We start from the raw sequence: 26,956 nt of genomic DNA, 5'->3' as shown, positions 1-26,956 counted from the left end.
TATATTGCCCCTAAAATAACAAATTATAAAGCATGGCTTTAGGGGCTTTTTTGTAATCTCATATTGGTTTTTTCATTTTAAACATTTGGTCTGGGGCTATTCGATCTTTTAATTTATATCAATGATATTTTTTAAAAAAATTATTTTTACTTATTTCATATTTAAATATTGGATTAGTTGAAAAATAAATGATTTTTTTCTATTTTTTATAGGGTTATCATGGTTTCAAGCAAATTAAATTATCAACTATAAATCATAATGAACATGTTGAATTAAAAATATAAAAAATTCAATTGTGATCCATAGTTTTTTTGTAAAATATCGCACCATCATATTTGTATTTAAAAAATATCCTGACATCTTGGTATCGTTTATTTTTTGACATTTAGTTAAACAAAAAAAATTTCAAAAAAATCAAGTTATTATACTTTATGAAGTCAATGACCAGGGTTATGGGTTTGATGTGGTAAATCAGGTTTCTCGGCTCACAAGTTTAGCGTCATGCTTTTTAAAAAAAAATCAAACTCGATTTTGGTCATCTATTTTTTTATCATATTGTTAAAAAAATATTTTTAAAAAAAATCATGTTATTGAACTTTAGAAAATTCATATACATGTTTGCAGGCACAGGGGGTTCACTCGGTTCTTGGTTTTGGAAGATTTAACTTTGTTTTTTTCCTTTCAAAATTAACTTGATGGATCATATTTAATAATATTCTCAAAATAAAAAATTACAATCTTAATATTTTTCAACTCTTAAAGAAAATTTTTGATCCAACTTATGGGTAAATGTACTAGTTTTCTACTAAACCGTAAGAAATACTTTAACATGCATTTTGTACATTAGTTTCATTTATTGTCTATAAGGAGAAAAGCCCGGAAATGATGCCATTTTTCACATTAATCTAACACTTCAACAGCATGCATTGGTGTAACTTAACCGGTCATATGTATGACATACATGCACAATGTGATTAGCTCTAGAAAAACATTAAAATGGATGTCTTTTATAGATTTCTGAACATACTAACCAAAAAAAAGAGGAGCAAAATCAAGTGAATGGGTTCTGTATGTTAAAATCTTGAATCCATTAATTTTATTGTGGGTGTAAATATATTTTCAAAAAAAAAAAAACCGCTCCTTCTAGAATTGTTTTAGCATTTATTTGGTACATCGTGTAATAATTAGCCCAGTTCTACAACAAAGAAAGAAAATATATTTTTGACCGAATATTCTCTACCAACTAGGGTTTGCTTTTCTTTTGCTACGTATAAAAGCCCGTCATAAATCTCTTTCTCCGTCACTCATTGTTTTTGCCCTTTCACTGCAACAGAAGAGGAAAAGACTCAAGGGAGAGAAATGGAGCAAACCTTCATTATGATCAAGCCCGATGGCGTCCAAAGAGGACTCGTAAGTTTCTCTTCTTTATTTCCTTGAACTGGGTTTCTTCGTGCTATCAATTTCTTGGCTGACTTCTTTATAATAAGTTATAGATTTAGTGCCTCTTTGTTGAGAAGAAAGAGAATGATTAGATCCATCATGGGTTTGAATTATTTTACTAGATAATGAGCTTTTTAGCCCAAACGGGAATTTTTGTGTTTCAGGTGTATGATAATTGGTTTAAGTTTTCTAGAAATATGAATAGATTTTTGTGTTTCTCAGGTTGGTGAGATTATTTCAAGATTTGAGAAGAAGGGATTCACTCTCAAAGGTAATCAATTTGCTATTGATTTGTTTAAAATTCTGTAAACTTTCGTGTATGTAGTGTTAAACAGAAAATTATCATTTTTTAGTTACATTTGAGTATTGATTAAAATATCATGGTCGTTACATTAGTATGAACTGTTTGGGTTTAGGTTTGAAGCTGCAGACTGTTGAGCAATCTTTTGCTGAGAAACACTACGAGGACCTGGCCAAGAAGCCATTCTTTGCCGGTCTTGTTCAGTATATTATTTCTGGCCCAGTTGTTGGAATGATTTGGGAGGGAAAAGGTGTTGTTGCCACTGGCCGTAAGATTATCGGAGCCACAAATCCTGCGGCTTCTGAACCTGGAACTATCCGTGGTGATTTTGCTATTGATGTTGGGAGGTTAGTTATTTTTGGAATTCGAATTTGCCTTTCGATGATTCGTGATAGTGTGTATCTTCTGCGACAAAGATCAGTTCTTGCTAAGGAATATGGCATTAAATCATTCATGTTAAAATCGACTCGGCATTTTAATTTTGAAATAACTATGGCTGTAGCATACTAATCACTATTTGCAAACCATAACCCATATATCTCTAACATCAAGTTTCATTTGGCATACCCTATTAAAATCTGCATGGTTTTATCCAAGTATAAAATCTAGATACATGGTTGCATCTTCAAATCAGTGGTATCTAAATATCTAATATAGAAACATTACTGCTGCGTTGCAGGAATGTTATTCATGGAAGCGACTCTGTTGAGAGTGCTACTAAGGAAATTGGACTGTGGTTCCCTGAGGGCCCTGCTAACTGGCAGAGCAGCCTGCACCCATGGATCTATGAGTAAAACTTGTGCCAGTTTGGAAGCCATTGGCCATCCTTATTTAGCTTCTCATGTTTGTTCTATCAGTGAACAATAAATGTTAAGTTGTTATCCTAGCATGTTCAAGTCTGTACTCTGCGACTTTGCTTTGTTAAGTTGCTCAAGTTAATCAGCATTCTTACCAAGCTCTATAGTTTTCCAAGCATCAACAATCATCATCGTTAACAGTTTAATTGGAGTTAATCTTGAGTTCTATTTTATATGGAGTGAATATTGAAAGACAAATGTTAGCTTGCATGCATAGCATGTTTGTTTTAACAAATGTTTATCAGTTAATCTGTTATCATCATGTTACACAAATGGATTTTAACTACCCACCAGTTGTTTTAGGCCATCGTTTAAGCGAAGGAAGCATGTTTTTCCCAATATCAAAAACTTTTTTTCGAGGTGAAAAATCCTTGGATTATGCCATATCTTAGGTTAGGATGGAAAGCAACAGTGAAAGTAGCATATTTCAAAGGTCTGATTCCAAGTATATCTTTCCGAAAATTGTTCACATCGTTCCGCATTCATTTTGTGCACAAGTGGCCCTTTTATCATTATAAGCGCACAAGTAGCCGTTTTGAGAGAAAATCGTGAGGGTTGGAACATGCAAACTACTACTAAACGAGCTCTCAAAATCAAAGATATCAATCAGACTTGATGAAAGCAGTTGTCAATACTGGATCTCCGATCCAAATGAACCAGAAATTTCAGATATCGATCAGCAACAGTGTATATCCAGAAGACTAATCCACGCCTAACATCGAGTTCAGACTGAGGGAAAGTATCCAAACCTAACGTCGGTTCAGACTGAGGGAAAGGATGCCCGCTGCTTGAATCGTGAGCTTCAAAATGGTTGGCGACTTTCACCCCCTATTTTAGAAATTCAAGCAGCCAGACGTGGCCAATCTGTTCCATGGAAAAGAACCTGAAATTATATGAGAGCAAACATAGGCAAAGAACCAAATGAGCTGGATCAGAATTCCCGCTCAATTTCTTACAATAGGTGATAAACAATTTAAACCTACCTAGAGTAAAATGGGAGGCTCTACTGTTTTGCGTGCGATGCTAGAAATGAACCACTGCGTTCGGAACCTAAATAGAACCACACCTGTCATCATCCTTAAAAACTCATCAAGTTTCTTCTTCCCTTTTTCCGCTACAAGAAAATTGAAAAGCTCAAAAAAACCTTTTTTTGAAATTAAATGGGGGATTCACTACATAGCTTCTGCTAAAGTTTTTATGTGAAGCAACATATCATGTACAGAACACCATCCAACTAAAAGGAACAAGGAGAAGAACGTGGCAGGAACCCAAATGTGCCAAATGCTGGCAGTGGTTCTTCTTTTGCAGGAAAATTAACTCTACAACTACTATCCTATCGTGTAAGGAGGGTGTAAGAGGGCAAGTCTTCTAGCCGCGTTATGTCTTCGGACAGAAGCTCCCTCTCTAGTTGACGGCGTGTAGATTTCATAACCGCCTGGTGAAAATATCATAGAAAGCAAATTAAAAAAATATAGTATTGTGTTTTAAGGTCTACGCAGATATTAGAGAATCAATTTGATAAATATCTTAAAGAGCCTCGGTGCATCCTGAACACTTTCAAGTACAGCATTCATAGCATTTATGCAAGACCTCAAAATTGCCCCAAAAGTCACATTTTCATGATTGTATGCAAGATCCAACGGTAAATCATGCAACATGGTAGTGTAAGTCTTTCCCTATCTCTAAAAGGAATTTTATGATGCAAGAAAACATACATTGAAGTCCATATAGGAGGCGCGCATGGTAAGCCATTCATGATCCATAAGCTTGAATGTTATGCAATAGAGAAGGTCAAATGCCGAGTCATTCTCTGCCAAGGCAAAAGCCAAAGATTAGTTAAAAAAAAATAACCAGGATAGATACTTTTGGTGTTAATATTAGTTAAATCAGAGACTCAAGAGCAGATTTTCTAGACTAGAATACTGGGGAAAAAGAAACTTAATGATTTTCTACACCAATATACTGGAGAAAAGGGAGAAAAATGCAGAAAGAGCAAGAAATGCTTCCATGCATGCCATTTCAACAATATTCCATCAAAAACATTTATAAACCAAAAAATCTAACAACTCAGAAGCTTAATATTACCTGCAAGAAACTTCAAGAAAGTTGCTCCCACCAGTGCTCGTGGTTTGACTGTAGAATTGAAGCACATAGTTTACATTTCCAGAAAATCAAGTTCCAATTCCAAAAATCTAGTTTCAAAGACTGCAATTTGGATGTGCCATAGATATTAATTAATTACATTGAGCTTTATACAGTTACTCCAGATATGAATTCCAATTCAAAATTGCAAATATACTTTGTGTGCATGCAGCTTGGATATAAATGAATTCTATTGAGCTTTGCATAAATAAAACAAAAGGACAACCATAATTGTCCGAAAAAGCAAAAGAGCATTCACAAGACCCTACAAGAAGATGTAGAAACAAGTTTCAAGAAAATCATGCGCCTCATTTAAAAATCTCAAAAGAATGAGAGAAAAAACAATTTCAGAATGACATGTGAACCATATCCATGGGACATCAAACTTCAAGATATTCTTACTATTCAACAGAAACCAAAGACTAATAACCATAGAAAGGAAACTTTGGAGATCAGTACACTCCTCCAGATTAGAGTGTTACGGATTACCAAACAAAACTAAAGAACTTTTCCCTGAAAATACCTGCTTCAAGATCAAGCATCTGAATAAGCATAAACGTGATGTTCACACCAGCTACAGCAAATGGGTATTCCCATACTGATCTATCACCTTCCCTCTTTTGAAGAAGATCCTGAAAGGACTTCTGCATGGAGCCATGGACAGGTTTGGTTACTTTCAGAGGAAAAAAGATGATATAGATAGCAGAATTTAAATAGTTCTCGTTTTAAAATTATTACACTTCCACAAAAAAAAATTATGACACTCTTAAACAGGTTCACTAATCTTACAGCTTATTAACCATTGGGTAACATGCATAAAAATGCAATAACTATTGTTAGCGGCACACATGAAGTGCACAGATTAGCTCAAATGCCATGAGATAGAGAAATTCAATAAGTCTGAACCTAAATATTGTGGTGTCCATTAAAAAAAAATGTAATGCAATGGTCTAGATTTCCATGGTGTCACCTAAAAAACATTAAAAAAAGACCAAGGAAGCCACAGAGGAAATCAAGTTGACTGAGGTTTCTAAACAATACGTACCGGAAAATTCCTAGCAAAGAACAACAAATTCTCCAATGATATAAAACCACCACCCCTAGAAAAATAAATGCGAGTATCATAAGCATAACAAGGCAATGATGGTGGGAATTGCTGAGAACAACATCATGGGATTAACAAAGGAACCGATGGTCTACCTAAAATCTGTTGATGGATCCTTTCCTTGCCAACCCATTTCCTTCCACTGCTCAGATATCAAACCATGAAGTTCTTCTTCAGGAAAAGCAGCATTCCATAAGGTCTTCAAAGCTTCCTAGAGGAAAGCAGCAATAAGACATGATAACACAATCAGAGAGCCTTCACATTTCAAAAAATTTATAGCCTGATAATATGCATGAAACATGTGAATTGAATAATTGACTCATAAAAATGACAAATCTAGCAAACAAGCAATTCATATTTTAAATTGGTTGAACTGATTCTACATCTGTCATGTTCATATCATCAATGGAACCTTCAGAAGAATGGGTACCTGGTGATCAAGAACTGAACTATCATAGGGAACATCTATACGGCTCTGCAACCTCTGCAAGCATTCCTCCTGAACGCATCAAAGAGAAGATAATAATTTAATTGGCGAGGATAGTAAGTCACTAAAGAAAAGCCAAAGAGTAGTTAAAAAATGGAGGTCGGTGTCTTTGATAATTCTCATTTGGCATTGCTGGTGCAGCAGATTTTAACATTAATGACAACAGAGGATGAATATTAACAGGGTACATGTACTTTGAAAGCAACAGATGAGTACAGAAACTATCAAAAAGGAGGAGGAAAAAATATTCAGTGTTTTGTTATAGTCCACCACAAACGGAACAAATGTTGGATTTACATTACAAATAAAACACGTGTGGAAAAAACAACAAAAGAAGGCACCAGGAGATGCAGAAAATATTGTCGATGAAAACTTCTTCCTAGTAAGCTTGTTTTCCCTTTGAAAAAGAGATACAAGGAAAGAAAACTAGCTTTAGATCGATCAGGCACAAAAAAAATACCTGTACAGGGGTTAAATCAAATGATGGACGAGCATCACTCTCTCTTCTTTGTGCACAAACACAAGAAAGACCACGGCCAAGCCACGCTGCTGATCCTGCCACAGCCTCAGCTGTGACACAATAAAAACTTCTAGATGAAAATTTCAATTTCTACAACTTCAACAGCAAAGCATAACAATGCAATGCAGCAACATTCCAAGAACAACAAGCAGAAAACAATCCACATGCTTTATTGCTAATCCCCAATACAAGCAGGAAAAAACATCATACTTAACGAGCATGCTCAATGCTCAATATCCAACAATCTTTTCTTCAAAACCGCAGTAACAGAAATAAGCTTCACAAAAAATTTTAGGTCCAAATTATTGACAGCCAAACCAAGGCAAAATGTGATGGTGGTGCAAAATAAACATCCAAAAAAATTGACTTGTCGACTTCAGATTAAAGTGTATTAAAAGCAAAAGAAAAAAAAAACCATGTACAGATATCTAACTTCATGAATAATCATAAACAGACTACATATGCAGACAATTTTTTTTAAAAAAAAAAATTGAATACCAGAAAACATGAAGGTGACATGAAGAATTTCGTGTTACTCAGAACCTAATTAATAGTAAATAAATTGATTCAATTCAAGCCACAGATCCAATATTAAAAAAAAATACAGTAACGACAACTCATTAACAGAGAAAGAAAAGGAATTAAAACAAGATTACCAGAAGTTGAATGGCAAGTATTATTTCCTCGCTCGAGACCTTGAGAAATCCTCCTCACAGCCACAAATGATCCTCCTCTATCATCCATCTCTCCTTTCTCTCTCTATTCACTCCAACATTTCACCACTGAGAAAACCAAACAAAAACCTAAACATCACAAAATTGACAAATATATATATAAAAAAAACGTAAACGGATTGAAATATGAGTGAAAAAAGTACCGAACCACAGCGGAATCGGAAATGCCGGCCGGATCAGCTGTCAACCGGATGGAAATGCCGGCCAAATCAGCTGTCAACCGGATCGGAGTCAGCAACAAACGGTAACAAATTATAGAAAACGAAGAACGGAGAACAAGCGATTCTATTTGTTCGTTGAATTAGCAAAGGAGGAAGGAAATGTTAGAGAAATTGTCAGAGAAAAAAGAAGAGAATCTGTTTTGAATGAGAGGGTGAAAAAGGAAAGGAAAGCCAGGGTTTGTTTTGAGATCTGAGAGAGAGAGCGGTGTGAATTTTTCGCTGTATTCTTTTCTGTTTCAGTCTCTCTGGATTTTTGGAGGCATTTTGTTTATTTGGGGAGAGGGACAGGTGATCTTTTTAGAGAGTGACGAATTTAATGGGGATTTAATTAATACGCCAGTTAATAATAATGTTACGTTTTTGACACTTGAGGCTCTTAATCCGCTGCTGCTGAGTTAGTTTGACGCTTGCGGGATGGAGATGAAAACATAACCTTCACGCAATTGCTAACCAAAAACAATCTCGAATTTAGTTTCAGCTTCAATGCCGCGGCGTCTTAATTAGTGCTTGATCTTGGACGAGCGGGCGGTGGTGTGACTCTGTGTGTGGTTACGGCGGGTAACGTATCGGGGAAGTTGATGTTCACGCTGATTGGTGTGGGCTTTAAACAGGAGGGAGGGTGCCGAGCGGGAAAAAAGAGGGCTCCTAAGAAGGTTGGCTGGTTAGGATAGGATAGTTAGGTAATTTCCTTGCTTTTAATGTTTCTTCTTTCCCAAGAGGTGCCAATTAAATGTTGATATTTTTTTTTTTTTTTTAATTGTAATTATTTAAAATAGCTTACGTGTATCTCGATTAATCTATTAAAATCTTAAAATTTATGATAATATAAGATATTTAGGTAATTTGCTTGCTTTTAATGTTTCTTCTTTCCCAAGAGGTGCCAATTAAATGTTGATATCTTTTTATTTTTTTATTTTTTTGTTAATTGTGGTTGTTTATAATAGTTTACGCGTATCTTGATTAATCCCTTAAGACTCTAAATTTTACAACTATATAAACCTCTAATAACCTTAAAATTTATTACATTCGAACTGATGATTTCCAGATAATAAGTTGAGTACCTAACCGTTAAACTATATTCAGAATTAAATATTATTATTGTGAGCTTCACTTTTTACACGATAAAATCCGAATCAGTGCAAGTCATTACCACATAAAATCTAAAAAAAGAAAAGAGATTGGAGAAAGAAATTAACTACTTCAACGGGCAGCTCGATTATCGATGGGCTTCGTAGGAAATGAAGTGCAAGTCATTACCACATAAATGTTATCCCACGAGGTTGTATCGCATGGGAATATTTCAAGGAAAAATGTGAAAACGTTTTGATAGGGTTAGCTTTTATACTAGTTTGGCATATAAAATATGAATTCCATGTCAATTTACTTTTTAGTTTCGAAAAGCCTTTGACTTTTGAATAAATAGAAGGAAAAAAAAAAAGAGGAGAAAGATTTGCAAAAGTAGAAAGGAAGAAATTATTTGCGCGATATAAGATGAGAAGCAGACGGAAATGCCCTTGAGAAGAGTGAAAAAAGGTCACATGGGATGTCGCCAAACGTGGACCAAGGGCACGATGGATGGGGTTCATTTAAGTGCGCAGGGACTGCGCTAAAAACATCAGTCGTACTTTGCCCACACACCACAGTGACTGATTAGGGGCATGGTCCCCACGCAGGGGCCTTTCCACCAAACTGCTTCTCTACTCTGCGTATGTGTGAATCTAGCTCGTAAATTTACTCACTTTCGACCTCTGGGCCACCGTTTAGCAAAATATACCCCGTTTGTTTTTTAATTTATGTTTTAAAAGTACTTATATTAAAATAAATAAAAATTTATATTATAGTCGTTAAATCTAGTTATTAACTTGGTTTAGGAGCCAGATCACGCGGGTTAACCCTTATTCTTCTGAAAAAATATTTAAAATTTTAATATAATAAATTAACAAATAATTAATGTGAATATAATAAAGAATTTAGCAGTAACCTATACCTGTTAAACCCAAGATATCCCATCTCGAAAACCGCCTCTCCCAAGCAAACGACCTTAGACTTTCAGCGTGGACCAGGACTTGTTGGATTCTCCATCCAATTAGGACTTCGAGGCACTGAAGGCAACTCTTGATAAAGAATTAAGGGCAAAATAAATATAAGATTTCTTGTAATAAACAAAAAAAAAAAAGGTCTTTTCATGACAAAGAGAGATTATTTCTGAATTAAAAATAAAAAAATCAAGATTATTAATCTAATTCTGTACACTGTCGCGGGATGTGTTACTGACAGTGCAAGCTAGCGCGGACTTGATAGAAGTTCATTTTCAACATACACGCTACAATAATTGTTTTCCCTCCGTGAATTATTAGAGAAAGCAACGGAACGGTTACATGTTAGTCGTTAGAGACCAACTCAGCCCACCACAGAAAGTCCTGGGAGTATGAGTGTGTTTATTTCTAAAGCAGTTTTTATGTTCGTGATTTTAAAAAATAAATTTAAAAAAGTGTGATTAATCGTGGTTAGTTGGATTTAAATACGTGTTTGGTAAAAATTATGATTGAAGTTTATGTGTAGTAAAAAAACATATTAAAATGTTTAGTGGAAGTGTGGTTGCGATTACTTTTCAAAATGTTTTTTACTTGAAAATACATTAAAATAATATTTTTTTATTTTTTAAAAATTATTTTTGATATCAGCGCATCAAAATGATTTGAAAACACCAAAAAATATTAATTTGAAGCAAAGAAAAAAATTAAAAATTCTTAAACTTTTTTAAAAACACTTTTAAAACACAAAAAACAAATAAGATTTTACAAAACTCGATTAAAAAATCATATAAAAATTATTTCATAAAAATCTACATTTTAAACTCAATTTTTAAATGAATCTTGCTATATTTATTGCAACTCAAACACAAAAATAGGTGTAAAACAAACGATGTAGCCACCTCTGACACATGAGATCACTTTCAAGCAAAATCTCGACGTGGAGATTCGAACCCAGGGCTCCCAGATAGCCGGCTGGAAGTACTAGGACATTGGTTCGAGGAATGAAAAACTTGTGAGATCATATTGGCAGCGTTGATACTTGATATGATTCACAGATAAATGTATAACCTGCAAGTTTTAAGAAAAACTTGTGAATTCATATTTAAAAAATATTCCTCAGCGCTAGCTCCGAAAAAATGAACTATAAAAGATAAAAATAAAAAGAGACAGATCCCATTGAACACAAAATCCTATGTGTTGGGATTGGCGACATCAAATATTATTACCATGGTCAGATTATAAGTGCTTGAAACGTTTCTTGTACCTCCTCCTGAGGTTGCTTGACGAGAGGGCAATGGTACTGGACAATTTACTGGTACTTGAACAAGCATCTTTCCGTTGCAACTAATTAAGTTATGAAATGAAGTAAGTGTGCTCGTGAGATGTGGCTGTCAGTTTGCGCCTGGCAAGCAACAGAATAAACTAGACTATTCCATGCCGATTCAATCCTGCGTGGACTCTCTACTCTTACCAAGACCTCTGTCGGGTCAAGTTTCATGAATGCGCTGCTTTTATTACATTACTTCTCGTTATGGTAACATAATATTCCTGGACACTTTTAAAATTAAGACAAAAAAAAAAGGAGGTCACGGTATAAATTTAAAATTATATGGAAACCTTTTAACTCTTGACCTAATATTGAAAAAATAAAAAGAGATGAGGGTGCAGGTAGAGTAATGAAGAGATTTTATGTGTAAGGATTACAGCACATGTTTATCATGCAGTTATATATATATATATATATATATATAGCACAATTAAAAAAACAATTTGTAAAATACCTCAATTCAAAATTTATTTAGAAAAATAACACAATTTGACAAGTTGCATACCTCGTACATGACTCACGAGTCGCATACGAAAAACGTGACTCACCAAAAAAAATTATTGGGACAGTTTTTCTCGTACTCTTAACTTTTTGCTAAAAAAAACAACACAATACACGCATTACAATTTAAAAACACAAGTCTCAGTTTATCTCCCCAACACAATTAAAAAAATCAATACACATCACAATTCATGAAATATAACAGTCCATAATTAAACATAATAAAAATTAACATAACATTCTATTAAATATAAACTAAATTCATAATTTTTAAACCTGAAAGCATGCAATCTAACTACACCTAAAAATCATCCCAGCTCATGAACAGGTTTGTACCACCCCCAACTTGTCCAATTTAAGGATAGGCTTGTAGGGCTCGTGTAGGGGGTTGGCACAAAAATCATCTTAGCTCATAGACAGGGCATAGAATGCTTATGGACAATCCTGGATCGCTCATAGATAGGCCTGCCTCTCTAAATGCATGTAAATGTTCATGATAAACAATCTTATCTTCCATTAATACCGCTTCGAGATACCCAACCTCCTCAAGTTCAGAACAACACAAATTGAGCAAATTGTTGGTCAAGGCATGTGTCATCTCATCAATGCCTTCACGGATAACAGATATTGCTTTATAAGCCTCTTGTGATAAAAAAGTAATCTAATAAAAAAAATTATTTAGCCCTCATCATCTATAATAAAAGTAACCATTATTTATAAATGTTATATATAGAAAAAATATTGCATACCAATCGATTTTATCTTAGATATCAAGGCTCGTGATGCATTAGATTACATGGATGCTTCAGGAAATATGACAATACAGGTGCAACATACCAGTGTGTCATGAGCAAATACCATTCTATATAGATATTTAAATCAATTATCAGTTGTCGCTCTATAAATAATTGATCTCTTCTAGAATCCTAAAGATCTAGGTAAGTTTTATGAATCACCAATTAATTTTCTTCACACTTACCCTGATGACTGATATTATCCAACTCATCATCGGTACTGATATAATACGTAATATGTTTAGATAAACTATTTTTTTAATTTTTGTCTAATCTCTAATTCATTAAATAATAAGCTTAAATACTTATAACTTAAAACCTAATCATTATATATTTGTTGGGCATACTCCCTCACATGATTAAAACATTTAAATTTTAAAAAAAACACGATTTAATCGGATTTCCAAACGTTACGTAGATCTTTTGCAGTTGGGATTTCAATAAACCATTCAATTTGAACTAGTACACATATGATTATGCATGTGAAATGGCATGCAGAGGCCTGAATCTAACATGGGAGGCCCAACGTTTGCATAGCATGCACATATATAATTCCCAATCTCTAGATATCATTCCTTTTGTGGCATCAAAAGGCGTTTAGTGCATAAATCGAGCCGAAGGCTTTGAAAGTCATGTATAAAAACACACCAAAGCCTCTTTACATGCGTTCGTCACCTTTTTCTTCTTATAAAATTAGCTCAAGACAGATTCTACAGAAAAGATAGAGAGAGAGAGAGAGAGAAGGGATGTTCCTTTTCTCTTGCCATTCTTTTTAATCGGAAATCTTAATCCTTGAAATTCACTAGCAGTCGCAGCAGGACACTGAGCAATTATTTGATTAAGGCAAGTGCTTAGAGCATTGCTTCTTCTATCACGTACAGTGGAGTTTAAGAATAGTTGTTAGGAGGGATCCCATTCCATCTCAGGACAGAATAATAACATTCTTCCTTCTTTGTTTCTCTTAATTAAGGGATAGTTTGATATCATTTTTATTTTTTATTTTTCATAATCAAATCTGAAAAATGAAATGAAAAACTTTTTTTTTTCGTTTAGGTTTTTCAAATATGTAATAATGATTTAGTTAAAAACAGGCTTTTAGTTCCTTACTTGCTGGGCTAATGGGTTAGTATTTGGGGCTTGGTTCATCTTTCCCCACCATATATTCTTCTCTTTAACGAGCTAGTTACCCGCTAGTTTGGGCTCACTCCATATCCTTGAGGACACAAAAAATGAAATAGTAACCCATCTCTATCCCCTTCAAAGTTCAAAGTCGAACACTACCGTGTCAATCACCTCTATCCTCTTCCTCTTCTGTCTGAGAATGCAATCACCATGTCTTCACCTCTGCAAGGTTTTCACATCCAAGCCTCACTTAGGGTTCTACTACCACACACTCAAAACCACACAAAATCCCTCCGGTTTTCCCAAACCCAAAAAACTCAACATGATAACACAGTGCCACAACAAACCTCAGCAACACCAGAGTAAAGCGAGGGTGAAAGCAAGGGGCAGGAAGGAAAATGTATGGAGCATTGACAATGACATGGAAAAAACCACATCTGATAAGGCAAAGGATAGAGGGAAACAAAAGAGGAGGGAAGGAAGGAGAGTTGTCAGGGGGAAGAGGAATAAAGCTGGAAGAATTATGATGTCTGGCACCATGTTAATGGAGGCTGAAACTATTCTTCAAACCCAGGTAGTTATAAAATATTATTGCTTTCTTTTGGTTTTGTGTTTTTTGTTACGTGGATAGTTCTTGTAATTGAATTTGGAATGGAAATGCTTGAATTTGGGGATATTTTGTTACGTGGCTTGGATTCTCTTTTCTGCCATTTTAGATGCACATATAATTAGGCTTCAAAGTTTTAAACTTCGATACTGCTTGTTGTTGTTCTTCTTCTTCTTCTTTCACTTTCTCAGTATGTTTTGTGATGCGATTGCTTTTGTATTTGAATTTGCAATAAGTGGTAAATAGAATTGCTTGAATTTTGGGAATTGTTATTTGTCTCAAGGGATGTTTTCTTTCATTTTAGTTGCACGTAGAATACAGGCTTCAAAGTTTCAAACTTTGATTGCTAAATTATTTTTTGGTGTTTTGGAGTTTAAAGTGATGAGAAGTCGTGTTTTTTTCCCTTTCAGGAACCTGTGATAAGACCAGTATGGAATACATTTACCAGTAGTGTCAGTGGGATATGGAAGGGGGTGGGGGCTGTATTTTCACCAATTACTGCTGAAATGGAGCCCATTGAAGTTGGAAGCAAGAATGAAAACCTATATGATTGCTACACTCTTGCTCGCATTGAAGCAGTGCCGTCTCCATCTGGAGAACAGAGATCTCAAATTCAAAGAAAGATTAATTGGGTGACTTTAAATCCTTATGGTGAAGTGCCACAGTATATAGGAGGCAGCAATAGAAGTAAAGATGATCATAAAGAAGGGGATGCATCTTTACCTGCTGAAAAAATGGCTGGCCCTGCTATCAGGAATCATGTTCTGCCTGGTTTTGAATCTTTTAACTTTGAAACTAGTGATTTAATGGAAGAAGATGTTATGGGTAATGAACCAGGACTAGTTTTCTTTGAGGTATGATTAACCCCAGCTGCAATTAGTTATTGATATAAAACTGGATGGAAGTTATGTCTGTGCTAGCATGTGATGCACAGGCTACTTTTTGAGGATTGAAAGCAGTGACACATATTTTTATACTAGGGTTTTCGATGCTATGGTGCTTTGTTTGCTTTATGTTAACATTCAGTGTACCCGAGTAATTGCTGTCACTTTCATCAGAGCTATTAGAATAGTTGTTTCAAGAAGTCTCATAATTGTAGTTTCAATCAATTGTTTAACTGGAAACTGCTTATATATCTACGTGTGCGTCTGTGCACACATGCATTTGTACATCCTTTCCTCTGCATGCCTGATCAGTAAGGTCAGGTATATAATGGTCTACACGATGAATTTTCAGGACGGATCATATTCCAGGGGACCAGTTGATATTCCAGTTGGTGAAGTTGATGATTCGAACTATTACCTTTCTCCGACTTTTAAATTTGAACAAGTAAGTTTAGCATGCTTTGGTAGCGCCATGGAGCTTTTTAATGATACATGAGCTTTTCGATTTCTTACTTTACAGTGAGAAAAACAGTGCTTCTGTTTGTTGATGTTTTTTTGTGCTTAGTGTTTGGTTAAAGGTTGTCACAAAAGACTTCGTATTGTTCATACCATAGAATTCAACAATGGGGGTTCAGATATACAAATCATGAGAGTTGCTGTTTACGAGGAAGAGTGGGTCAGTCCTGCAAATCTTCGTGCAGAAAGGTATTTACAATTCAGTATTATATGGTACTGCAGCTTTGAATGATAAATGTTCATAATTTGTATCATTTAAGTTTCAAAGGTAATTTTTAAGATATACAGTCCTTGGATGTTGGATCAAGTGGTGAACAAGTGAGGTAACATAGGTCAGTGCAAGTCTTAGTTCAACCTTATCGAGCAGGGTACAAAACCCCCTCTTTCGTTTTTGTGCATTCATATGCTCTGTTCTTAGGAATAGAGCTATAAGCATGAACAGTTTATATTTCTCGTTTTGCGGTGAAACTAATTTAATGCTTTAACAACTTAAAACAGTGATCTGGAGTTTGATGTGAAGCCATTTTCTCAGCGGAAACGAACCCAGCCATCAGAGCTCACAGGGCCCTGGAAAGTATTTGAGATGAGCGCTACTCCAATATTTGGGGATGAGATTGCTATAGAGGAAAGCAACGGTACCCCATATGTCTATCTCTGTACAGAGACCTTGAAAAAGAGAAGCCTGCCTGATAATCCAGTTTACTTTGGAGAGGAAGAGATAATAGATATGCAGGATGTAACTGTCCTTTGGCTGCCTGGAGGGGTAACTGGTTATGTTGATGTCAGCAAAGATGGCATCCTTTGCATTGGAGTTGGGTGGTATTCAGATGAGGGAATCAATCTTGTTATGGAAAGGGATTATGGGTTAAATGGGAAATTAAGGGAGGTCAGGTGGAAATCTGAGGTAAAGCGAAGGTGGCCTGATCCACTCCCTGTATAAATTCTCACTTGATGACTGGTATGTCAATAACTCAATATAAAATATCATGTTTGTATCTTTTTTAGATCAATAAGCTCTGGCATACAACGTCCTGATACTCTCGAGAGTCCGAGGGTTTTATATTTTGAGCCAAATATAGTTTGCTTAGGGCTAGAAAACCAGAGATGGGATTGATTGTAAAAGGACAAATCAAGTTCAGTCCAGTCTAAGAGTTTAATGATTTCGAGATTCATGTCATTGAAGCTTGAATGTGCATTCTTCCAAATCTAGCGGTCCTGGCATAGCGGAGTTGGTTTTTTTTTATGTTTCTACTCCATATTCATTAATCATGAACCGTTTGAAAGAAAAAAAGAAAGAAAGAAAGAGACCTCAGTTGCCCAATGCACAATGTTTGATTACATTGGTACTCTTGGTTCAGTGAAAGAGACCTCATCTTTCACTGATTTATAAGCACAAAAGTAACAACATGCTATGTTTTTTTTTCTTTTCTTTTTCCACTTCTATTTCCAAAACTTTCAAGGCAATTCTCTCGTCATTAATAGTTACCAAAGAAAAACATGGCAGCTAATTTCTCCAATCTGCTATGGAGGAGATGTTGAATAGGGGGGAATTCACTTGCTATTGAATGGCCAAGTCTTGCATGGGGATTTAAGGGAAAGCTGGAAAAGCTGAAGGAGGTCTTGACCATTATAAAAGCTGCTCTACATGACGCTGAGCAAAGTCCAGAGGCAGAAGAATCTGTGAGGCATTGGTTGGAAAAGCCTAAAATGCAGCTCACTGTGCTGCAGATGTATTAGACGAGTTTGCTTGAGATTCTTAGGCCGAAGTTGGAGATTCAAAACAATCTCAAGGGGAAGGTGCGCAACTTCTTTGTCTCTCCAACCCTTTCTTATATCCTACAAGTATGGCTCTAAAAGTTAAAAAGATCAACAAGTTCTTAGATGAACTTTGAAAGGATGCAACCGAGTTTGGAGTGGTTATATAACTGTCGATAAAATTCCTCAGTATAACCCCAACCTGAAGACAGACTCCTCCCTTAGAAGCTCAGAGGTAAGGGAATATGACGTCTCTAATATCATTATCTTGCTGACTGCCCCTTTCAATCGTCAAGTTCCTTTTGTCGTTCCAATTGCAGGCATGGTGGGTTTAGAAAGAATGTTGGAAACTCTTCGATAAAACATGGGTGGGATAAACAACACATGCAATACTTGAGCACCTTGAAAAAGAGTGGAAAATTTTTATTCTCGTACTCGATGATGTGGGGTTGAAACTAATTTCACGCCTTCTTCAATGTTAGCAGTGATCCAGGGTTCAATTAGGGTTTTGATTGAAGCCATTTGCAGTGAAAATGCACCCACCGTCAGAGCTCGCGGGGTCTACGAAGGCGTTTGAGGCAAGTCGTGAGTGCTATCACGATAATGGTTCACAAAGATGGCATCCGTTGCGTAGAAGGATGGTACTAGAGCCAAGGAATCAACCATGTCATGGAAAGAAATTATGGGGTCGATGGAGAAGCTGGCCTTATCCACTCCCTACAAGAAGATTTATCTGTACCTTGGATCTTAGTTAGATTAAGAAAGCTATGTAATACAATGCTGTAATTGTGGAGAGAATACCAAAGCGTTTAATATTAGAGTCGAAGTAAAAAAAGTGAACAAAAATAGCAAAGCGGATAGGAGTAGGAATCAAAGTTTTGACTGTAGAGCGACAAGCTCAGCACAATCTTTTTTCTTTTTTTTTGTTTCGGTCAAAAATCATGTCCTGGAAGCTTGAACTTCATTCATCCAAATTTAATGCTCCTGCATTTCATGTTCTCTGTAGCATCAACCTTTCTAACAGCCTCCGATGATCTCTGTTTGGTTTCAGCAGTGCTCTAAATCAGACATTACAGTCGAAATGTTTCTAGCCGTGATCATACCTGGTGACTCCTATTTCTGGGTGGTCAACAAAAGTATTGCAGCAATCTGATGTTTTATTCAAGGGTCCTGCTCATTCCGTTACATGCTAGAGGTCAATGACCAGCAGACCAGAAGAAGCAATCAAACTGATGGAAAGATTTTCAATCAGGCCGAATGGAAAATGCATGACCAGGACCAAGTTATTCCACCTGAAATCCACTGACTCGTGTCCGTCGTGATTCCTTGGAACCCTTGGAACGAATTAAGCCAAGTCACCAGCTTCATTAAATAGCCAATACTGTAAATTTGGAACACAGCTGAATGTTCTTTAGATTAAAATCTTAGTAGTTAACATATCCAAAGATTTCAGACACCGCTGGAGAGGCATCCAGGACACATTAAGGTTTCATAACACTACCATTCCAGTCCACGAAATATTCATCAATCCAAGCATTGATAAAACCTTGGACAGCTTCGGATAAAACTAAAAGAAAAAAAAAAAGAGCAAATGACAAACCCTACTGCAAAGTATACAATTCAAACATCTGCAAAAACAGCCCCTTGAAGCATGCAATGAATGGTTGAGATGATGGTTGTTATATGGGCTTGATTTTGAAGTGGAGAGAGATGAGAGAGAAAACAAAGCACTTCAAGTCCTGAAACCACATAAACACAAATAAGTCCCAGAAAAAATTAAAATTGACTAGCAATGAAACACTAATGCCAATATTAACAAGTACATATAAACATAAAAAGGTGTTTTGAATTTTGAACAAGAGAAGATTGCTTTTCCATTAACATCCTTTAGTGTTCAATGAACCATGTCAACCTTCCCCAGAAAATTAGAGAACGTATTTTTTTCTCAAGAAAGGTTTAATGGATAATCATAAAAGTCATTCTATCCCACAATACCATAAGCAAATAAAACCATAAATTCTAAAATACTCCGTTTTTCATTTTTTGTTTAAAATAAAAAGGTTGTTTGAATTCATCATGACATATATTGCACATGATAAAAATGTATAGTTTTTCTTCGGGGAAGCAATATTACCTACTTTCTCAGTATTGCCCCAATTTATCAACCACATATCAGCATGTTAACAAGGATAACTTGCAATTCAAGAACGAGTGCATTCAAAAGTAACACAAAATCAGAATTCTTTTACAGAGAATGCAACGTACAAAGACAGTATTTATGCACAAAAACAAGCTCAAACTCCTACATTTAAAGAGATATTCATGTTCATAACCAAGATAACCATAAAAGAAAGCATGCATGAAAAACAATCAATGAGTTGCAATCACCTGGACAAGATAATAGAAGATGCGAAGCCCTTCAGGATCCTGGCTACTGTGAACATCAACAAGTGATCCAATCTTCGATGTAGTAAAAGAAATATGCTCATTCCCCATCACAATCTCCAGCTCCTGTTTCCCAACCCGGTCTGGCTCTGGCCAGTTGTTGTCATCTTCCTTCATAATCTAAAGAAACCAATGATTTCAAATATATGAAAAGGACCAAACAACAATAAAAGCTACACAGAGCAACTACCAAAATCCAGAACAGAAAAGCCCCATTCCCAAACCAAAAAAACGAATCAGAATTCAGAAAGTAATTTTCTAGCTTACATAAAATGAAAGCAAAAAAGAGAATTGATTTTTATCATGACCGAAAGCGTAGCTTATTTAATTACAAATCAAGTAAACCAAAAACCCTAAGCTCCATCAGAATTTGCTTACAAATTCGAAACAGCTCCGAAGAGTTGAAAAAAATTGTTTGGATTACAAATCTACGAAAAGGGTGCTGCATTTTTACTATAATTTTTACACCATCATAGAACTAATCACATCTTCAACAGCATCCAATTCAATCACATATAGGTACATAATCTGCATTCGGAAATATAAAAACATCCAACGAACAAATTACAAAAATGGCATGGTTGTTATTTTCATTTAATTAATGAGACCGAAAAAATAAACTAAACCCTAAGCGAAACAAGAGATAGCATCCATATAGAAAAAGAGGGGGAGGAAGACGAGTACCTCGCTCTCGGAGATGATGCGGCGGCACTCTTTCAGGACGGCGGGGGTAAGGAAGACTTCTTTGCGAATCATGGTGTCGTTTTTGTAGTTAGAGTTGTTGGCGTATCGGAGCTTGCCATCTGGACGGAACTCGAACTCCAGGAATTCGTGACCGAATTTACCTCTGTGACCTACGTAGTAACGAAGGTAGAACTCTCCGTTATCTCCCTCCGTCGCTGCCATGGCTTTTTTCCTTCCTTTTATCTTTCTCCTTTCTTTCGCTTACATTTATTTGTGAGGAAAAAGGATTAAAAATCGGAACAAAGGGCTGCAGGGTTTTCTTTCTGCGATGGGTCACGGGAACCGACTCTTAAAGCCCAAATTTTACTGACTTTAATGGGTTCAGCCCAAGTCTCTTGCTTATTGGGCATGGCATCATCTGGCCTTGATGAGTAAAACTGAAGTGCTGGTTGTGTTTTATCCCCTGGAAGGTTTTTCTCTTTTCATTTCATTACAAGGTTTACCTTCTTTTTTTTTGGATGGTATTTATAGAAAAAATATGTTTTTTTATATATATTTAAGACTTGAGATAAAGGTGCGGTAGGCGACAAGTCGGATGGAGTCGATGGAGTGGATTTTATTTTTACTTGTTGTATTCTTGAGCTTTGATGTAGCCCATGTTGGTGCAGGGTATGGTCTAAGGGTAATTTGCTTTGCATTTTTATGTGGAATTTGTCGGACGTTTCTCACACCTGGTATGCGATTATGCAGCTTGGGATTCGTCTAAAAAAAGAAGAAAGGGGTTATGCTGCGATCACAGGCCCTAACATGACGAGCTTTGGTGGGGTTGGGTGGACGGAGTCATGATTTAAATAGCTTATGCTAACATTTTCGCCCCTCTCAATTAGGTTTACGTTGAAGTTGTATAAGAAAATCGTTCTAGTATTGGCTAATAATATCTTTGGGGCCTTAGTAGTTGCCTCTTAGTAATAGGTTCAATTCCTAAATCGACTGAAATTGAAGTTTACTGACTGACATAGTTAGCTCCTCAGACGATCCTATTACTAATCCATGCTATGACGGATATCAAGTTCAGTTCCCCTTTCCTCCTAATCCTTAACAATTAACCACTGTATCAGCGTGTCGAAAACAATGTCGGCATAAAACCGAAACTCCCCATCCTAGCTTATCGTTACCGAGCCCAAGGACCATATCTTCATCTTTCACATCATTTACCTCTTTGTTCATTTTAACTTTGGGGACTAGGTTAGCATCGAGCTGTACCCAAATCGCCAAACATCGCCAGCTTCTGAGCAGGCACCTGGCTCATGCCAGTAAGTAGCTACCCCTCTATTTGAAGCAAGCTCCATGACAACACGAGGAAGATAGTACCACTCTGCCAGAGATATCCAAGGATGACCCAGTTTCCCTTTTCCTGAGGGAGAAAATCACCTCAGATAGCATTTTCATTTTGAACCTATGTGCAATTTATACCAGAGTTCCCAATCTTGTATACAAGTTCTGCTTCGTCCTACAGATCCCCCTCTACTTTAGAATCCCTCCTCCATCCTCATTTCTGACTCGGTTGTTTGGAAATAAAATTGGACAACGGCCATTTGCATAAACTTCATCCATCCCAATAGTTGAACTAGCCCATATCATGGCCAGAAACATACTCATTTATTCATGTGCTTGAATCCACACTTGAATAAACAGCAAAATTAACCACAGAACTGAAAACATACAGTAAAGACACGTGGTTTAAAAGAATGGGTCACATGAGGAACAATGTGGAATACTATTACTACTTTGTACAAGCCCAAATGTGTTTAAATAACGGACCTTGAAACAGTTTACAGAAACTTAAAAGGAGGGAAATTAATAACATTGTTCGGCTTCAAATCAGGTTTTAAGTGCATGAGAATAAAGAAGAAAAGGTCTCTTACAGGTAATGGTTGAGCCAATGGACAAGGCACAGAAAACTCATAAATACTTCTACTGGCTCAAGACGAGCAGCAGCCTCCCTTTTGTTCAACAGGCTGTCCTCTGAGCTGCACAGTTGAAGGTTTTGCGTTGTTCATGGCTGGTTGGCTCGCCATTCTGGATTGATAGGAAACGTAAAGTATGAGGTGTGTTACATAAAGATGCAAGCAAGTGCACAAATAGGCAAGCAAAGACAAAATTAAGAAATTTACTACATTCTAGAACATCTACGCACTGATTTCAGATATGACAATTAGCTTAATCCAACTTAAACTGGAGCACCAATGAACAATAGAAGAAACACACCCAATACAGCAAATATCTATCAACCAGAAAATCTAATTTACTGCTCGTTTTTTCTGGTATTTTGGATCAAACTGAACGTATTTAGAGTTCATTTAAATACAATCTTGCATTTAATCTCTGTTTAATCACCTAGCTAGGGTTTGATTTAAAAAGGTTCACCAAACCAAATCACAGTTCACACTTGCAAATAAGCCATTTACCGACTTGTCCAAAAAGCTAGCAAATCTGACCATTGCAATTACTTCAGCTTGTGCAACATTTTCCACCAAAAGACTTCTTTAATCTATGAGTTAAATGCAAAAAAAACTAGAGAGGCAAATAAGAACTTCTACGCCTAGACTCGTCTGACATGACTTCTTTTCTTTTTGGAGAGAAGAGGGGTTCAATGTTAACACAAAAAATAACAGAACAGCACCTATCCTTGATTGCAGCAGCCATGGCCATGAAAGCTTGTTCCACATTAGTGGCATCTTTTGCACTAGTTTCCATGAAAGGTATGCCAATCTCATCAGCAAAAGCCTAAAAATGACAAAGAAAATGGAGTTTAGTTCAATAACTAAATTTTGATCAGCACAAATATACACATGTCAATACCCAGCTGATAACAGTTCGTTACATAGAGATAAAATAGATCTACCTTTGCTGTCTCGTATGACACTACTTTATTTGCAGTGAGATCAGACTTGTTTCCAACCAGAAGTTTGTTCACATTATCACTAGCATATCGATCAATTTCATTGAGCCACTGCTTGACATTGTTGAAGCTCTCTTGGTCTGTCACATCATAAACAACCTACAACAGCCACCCATGAAGAGATATGTTAAAAAGATAAATACTAGGTGAAATCAAAGTACAAAGAGAAATAGATGAGAAAGATCACCCACTATGATACCATGTGCCCCGCGGTAGTAGCTGCTGGTAATTGTTCTAAATCTTTCTTGCCCAGCAGTATCCCACTAAATGTCAAACAAAATGCAATCAAACTATTAAATAAGTCGCTGAGAAACTATGACAAGGTCACACCAAGTGCTAAAAAATCAAAAAAGTCCAAGGCTCCATCAGCAATATATATTGTGATAAATAAAGAATATGGCAGTCTAAAAAATGGATGTCCACAAAAACAAAGCACATACGATTTGGAGTTTTATGGTTTTCCCATCTTGCTCCACGGTACGTATTTTCTTGCAAAGGAAGAAAAAATGAAATCAGTGATACGGTACAACAGTCATCACTTTGTCAATGAGAATCATTATGGAGTGCATTGTACTGTTAACTTACAAAGTCGACCCCAATGGTGCTTATATAACTCTCAATATATGAATCATCCTGCATAACAGAAATTATAGATTTCTCAAATGTAAGAGATGCAACCACAAAGAACAACTCAACAAAAATCAAGTGCATGTGTCCACAGAGAATAAAACAATGCAAGGGCATATTATTTCCTCCATGGTGGTAACATTTCAATTTCTTATGATCAGTGCGTAAACTTTTTGTCCAATAAAAATCACAGAAATAAGCACTAATAAACCAAATATACACACAATACAAATATTCACTATGAAAACAGTTTTAGACCTACAGCAAATCTTAGAAGAAGACAGGATTTGCCAACACCAGAATCACCAATGAGAAGGAGCTTGAACAAATAATCACTGCAAAAGAACAGAAGAAAAATTAGAGCTCCATCAAAATGTAGGTTGCAAAGGTGAAATAGCCCAGGAACCAGGAGCCCCCAACAAGAACCATAACCACTGTTGCTGACGACAATTACAGACTAAGTCAATGAAAAACGTCAAAAATAAATAAATAAATAAATTCAATGTCGTTTCTTCCATCCCATGTTGACATATTAAGATCGAAAAATTCATCTACAACAATCATGCAAAATTTTAAATATATTTATAAGAAGAGCCCTTCCTCCTTTCCAGTCACACAACGTTGGCCACAACTATGCAATCTTGCACGCATCTAAAACATACACACTACAAAATTTCCATCCTGAATGCTTTCGCGCCTTTCCCTGTAGCCCAAAACCTTCATCATAGCTCAAATTTATGATTGGAAAACACATGCAAATCAATCACGCTACACACAATGTATCGAGCCTATATTCAATTATGTCCAATTAATTAATCTTTATCGGGCCGATTAGTTGATCATAACACATAAATTTTATTAAAATCCATGGATCTACAGCGAGAGCTTGTGATTCTAGGGTTTGGAAACCGAATTTCAGCATCCAATCCAAAAACAGATAATGAGATTAAATAAAAACCCTAAACAGTCCATAATAAAAACACTGACAAGTGTTTGATGTAATTGATTATTGTTAGAAAAGTAACTTACTACTCTGGATTCATGGTCAGGTCGCGATGTATTGCTTATAGAAGGAGAGGCTTCCAGATTCCGATGATTCCCCGTCGAGGTAATCGCGATTCACAGTTGAGATGTCTATTGACCGGTTTTTTCGTCGGTGACTGTTATCGCGAGAAGATAACAATAGGAGAGCGGTAAGGTAGAATTAGAAAGAGGAAGCAAAAACAAATATAAATAGCATTAGACAGAAGGCTTGGATTGGCCTTGAGCTTTAATGTTTTTTAAATTAGTGGGCCAAATATCAAAACTTGATTGGATTTTAAACAAGCCTCTTTAATCTTTATATATATATATATATATATATATATATGATGATGATGACGACGACCAAGATATGCGGACCTTTCGGGACCGTATAATCCTTTGGACACAAGCGAACCGCTCCATATACAGTATCAAGGGAGTGTTTGTTACAGTGATGTTGTCGTTTTTTTTAAAAAAAATATTTTTTTATTTTAAGTTATATTTTTTAGATATTTTTAAATTATTATAATGTGGTAATATTAAAAATAAATTTTAAAAAATAAAAAAATATTATTTTAATATATTTTCAAGTAAAATAATATTTTAAAAAACAATTATTATCACAATATCAAACACTACCAAAAATCATTGTGAAATGGATATGACCGAAACATGCAATTGATCATGTTTAGTTAAAAATCTCATGATGATCAAGAAGTAAATAATAATATCTATTAATTATTTATTGGGTTTATTTTAAAAAAAAATATAATAATAAAAGGAGAAAGGAAATAAAATCAATAATCCACCAGAAATAATAAGAATTTATTTCACTTAGAATTTATATAAACTCCTAGCTTAAAAGCCGATAAATCAATGTTGAAAAGGTAATGCTTAATTAAAAATAATAAATTATAAAGATAATTATTGTGATTTGGGATAATCATCTTATAAAATTCAATTAAATACAAATAATAAATTAATATGTGAAATGTCAATTTATTAACGAATCGTGTAAATTCCTCAATATTATAATTTATCTCTCATACTTGTATCTATTTTTATTTAAAGTGGATCCAGAGAGTAAGTAATAGAATATTATTAGCTACTCAGGGATATTGTAAAATTTGATGATATAATATAGATATCTCTTTTAAAAAAATAATTATCGATGAAAAAGTTATTAATTTGATATTTTTAGACTTTTTTTTAGTGATTTTGGTTTTATTACATTAAAATTATCTAAAATTACTTTAAAAAATAATCAATTTTAATGTTCTTAAAACTCAAACGTATTTTCTTAAAACATCTAATCAATTACTTCAATAAATTAGCATTACAGGTGCTATTGTTTAGCCAGAAATCTCAAAAGAAAAAAATATTGAAATAATTTATCTCAAATATTATATATTTATATATATATAAACACCACCACCAAAGATGCCAAATCCCGATAATATTAACCGGCAACATTCACAGCTTGCAAGTTGTAATCACACGTCCCCTTCTCATTAATTATTAATTAATTAACTATAAACTGAAAGAGGAGCTTACCTTCTTACAAATCACTATTTAAGCTTTGCTTCTTCTTTTTTTTTTTTTTTTTTTTATTGATGATATTTTTTTTTTTTTTATTTAATATTATTTTTTTAATTTAATTATAATACTTTCACAATACAAATTGTGGATTTGAAAAGTTACCTTAAGTTTTTTTTTTTTAATTTCATCATTTAATACTGGATTGATTATGAATTAGATTTCATGATTATTATTTTCTTTACTTTTATCATGTAATTTCAACCTCATGAACTGAAAATAGTGCTTAACGTGATTAGGAATTGAGTTTTGTAATCTTTTTATTTGTTT

At 35.2% G+C, this 26,956-nt stretch overlaps 5 protein-coding genes across 9 annotated transcripts; 2 read left to right on the top strand and 3 right to left on the bottom strand.

Annotated features, from left to right (window-relative positions):
- The first annotated feature begins 1,252 nt into the window (after positions 1-1,252).
- Positions 1,253-2,771, top strand: LOC7453922 (nucleoside diphosphate kinase 1). The gene is made up of 4 exons (XM_002302462.4): positions 1,253-1,410; positions 1,663-1,711; positions 1,857-2,088; positions 2,421-2,771. The coding sequence occupies exons 1-4, from the start codon at positions 1,360-1,362 to the stop codon at positions 2,533-2,535; spliced, it is 447 nt and encodes a 148-aa protein (XP_002302498.2). The 5' UTR covers positions 1,253-1,359; the 3' UTR covers positions 2,536-2,771.
- A 952-nt stretch (positions 2,772-3,723) lies between these two features.
- On the bottom strand, positions 3,724-8,412 carry LOC7483801 (uncharacterized). Of its 5 annotated transcripts, none has more exons than XM_052450377.1 (11): positions 7,793-8,387; positions 7,730-7,759; positions 7,509-7,611; positions 6,793-6,902; positions 6,276-6,344; positions 5,941-6,056; positions 5,786-5,840; positions 5,264-5,384; positions 4,684-4,731; positions 4,314-4,408; positions 3,724-4,033 (listed from the first exon to the last, which is right to left on the bottom strand). In XM_052450377.1, exons 3-11 carry the CDS (start codon positions 7,594-7,596, stop codon positions 3,932-3,934), a joined length of 804 nt encoding a protein of 267 aa, XP_052306337.1. In that variant the 5' UTR covers positions 7,597-7,611; positions 7,730-7,759; positions 7,793-8,387; the 3' UTR covers positions 3,724-3,931. The 5 variants fall into 5 exon arrangements, with proteins under 5 accessions (XP_052306337.1, XP_052306336.1, XP_024451659.1 ...); XM_052450376.1 differs by having other exon boundaries at positions 7,509-7,634; positions 7,730-7,779; positions 7,813-8,386; XM_024595891.2 differs by having other exon boundaries at positions 7,509-7,634; positions 7,730-8,412.
- A 5,238-nt stretch (positions 8,413-13,650) lies between these two features.
- Positions 13,651-16,771, top strand: LOC7453921 (uncharacterized). The gene is made up of 5 exons (XM_024594687.2): positions 13,651-14,161; positions 14,605-15,048; positions 15,431-15,523; positions 15,644-15,783; positions 16,093-16,771. Exons 1-5 carry the CDS (start codon positions 13,787-13,789, stop codon positions 16,532-16,534), a joined length of 1,494 nt encoding a protein of 497 aa, XP_024450455.2. The 5' UTR covers positions 13,651-13,786; the 3' UTR covers positions 16,535-16,771.
- A 1,966-nt stretch (positions 16,772-18,737) lies between these two features.
- LOC18096320 (protein mago nashi homolog) lies at positions 18,738-20,762 on the bottom strand. The gene is made up of 3 exons (XM_024594688.2): positions 20,479-20,762; positions 19,738-19,914; positions 18,738-19,088 (listed from the first exon to the last, which is right to left on the bottom strand). Exons 1-3 carry the CDS (start codon positions 20,698-20,700, stop codon positions 19,029-19,031), a joined length of 459 nt encoding a protein of 152 aa, XP_024450456.1. The 5' UTR covers positions 20,701-20,762; the 3' UTR covers positions 18,738-19,028.
- A 1,455-nt stretch (positions 20,763-22,217) lies between these two features.
- LOC7453919 (GTP-binding protein YPTM2) lies at positions 22,218-25,381 on the bottom strand. The gene is made up of 8 exons (XM_002301198.4): positions 25,097-25,381; positions 24,330-24,402; positions 24,026-24,073; positions 23,881-23,928; positions 23,632-23,703; positions 23,384-23,539; positions 23,162-23,265; positions 22,218-22,557 (listed from the first exon to the last, which is right to left on the bottom strand). The coding sequence occupies exons 1-8, from the start codon at positions 25,108-25,110 to the stop codon at positions 22,461-22,463; spliced, it is 612 nt and encodes a 203-aa protein (XP_002301234.1). The 5' UTR covers positions 25,111-25,381; the 3' UTR covers positions 22,218-22,460.
- Between the last annotated feature and the right edge of the window lie 1,575 nt (positions 25,382-26,956).

The sequence above is a fragment of the Populus trichocarpa genome, chromosome 2 (assembly GCF_000002775.5).
Source record: "Populus trichocarpa isolate Nisqually-1 chromosome 2, P.trichocarpa_v4.1, whole genome shotgun sequence".
Taxonomy (NCBI): Eukaryota; Viridiplantae; Streptophyta; class Magnoliopsida; order Malpighiales; family Salicaceae; genus Populus; species Populus trichocarpa.
This window is presented reverse-complemented; position numbering and strand designations above follow the sequence as displayed.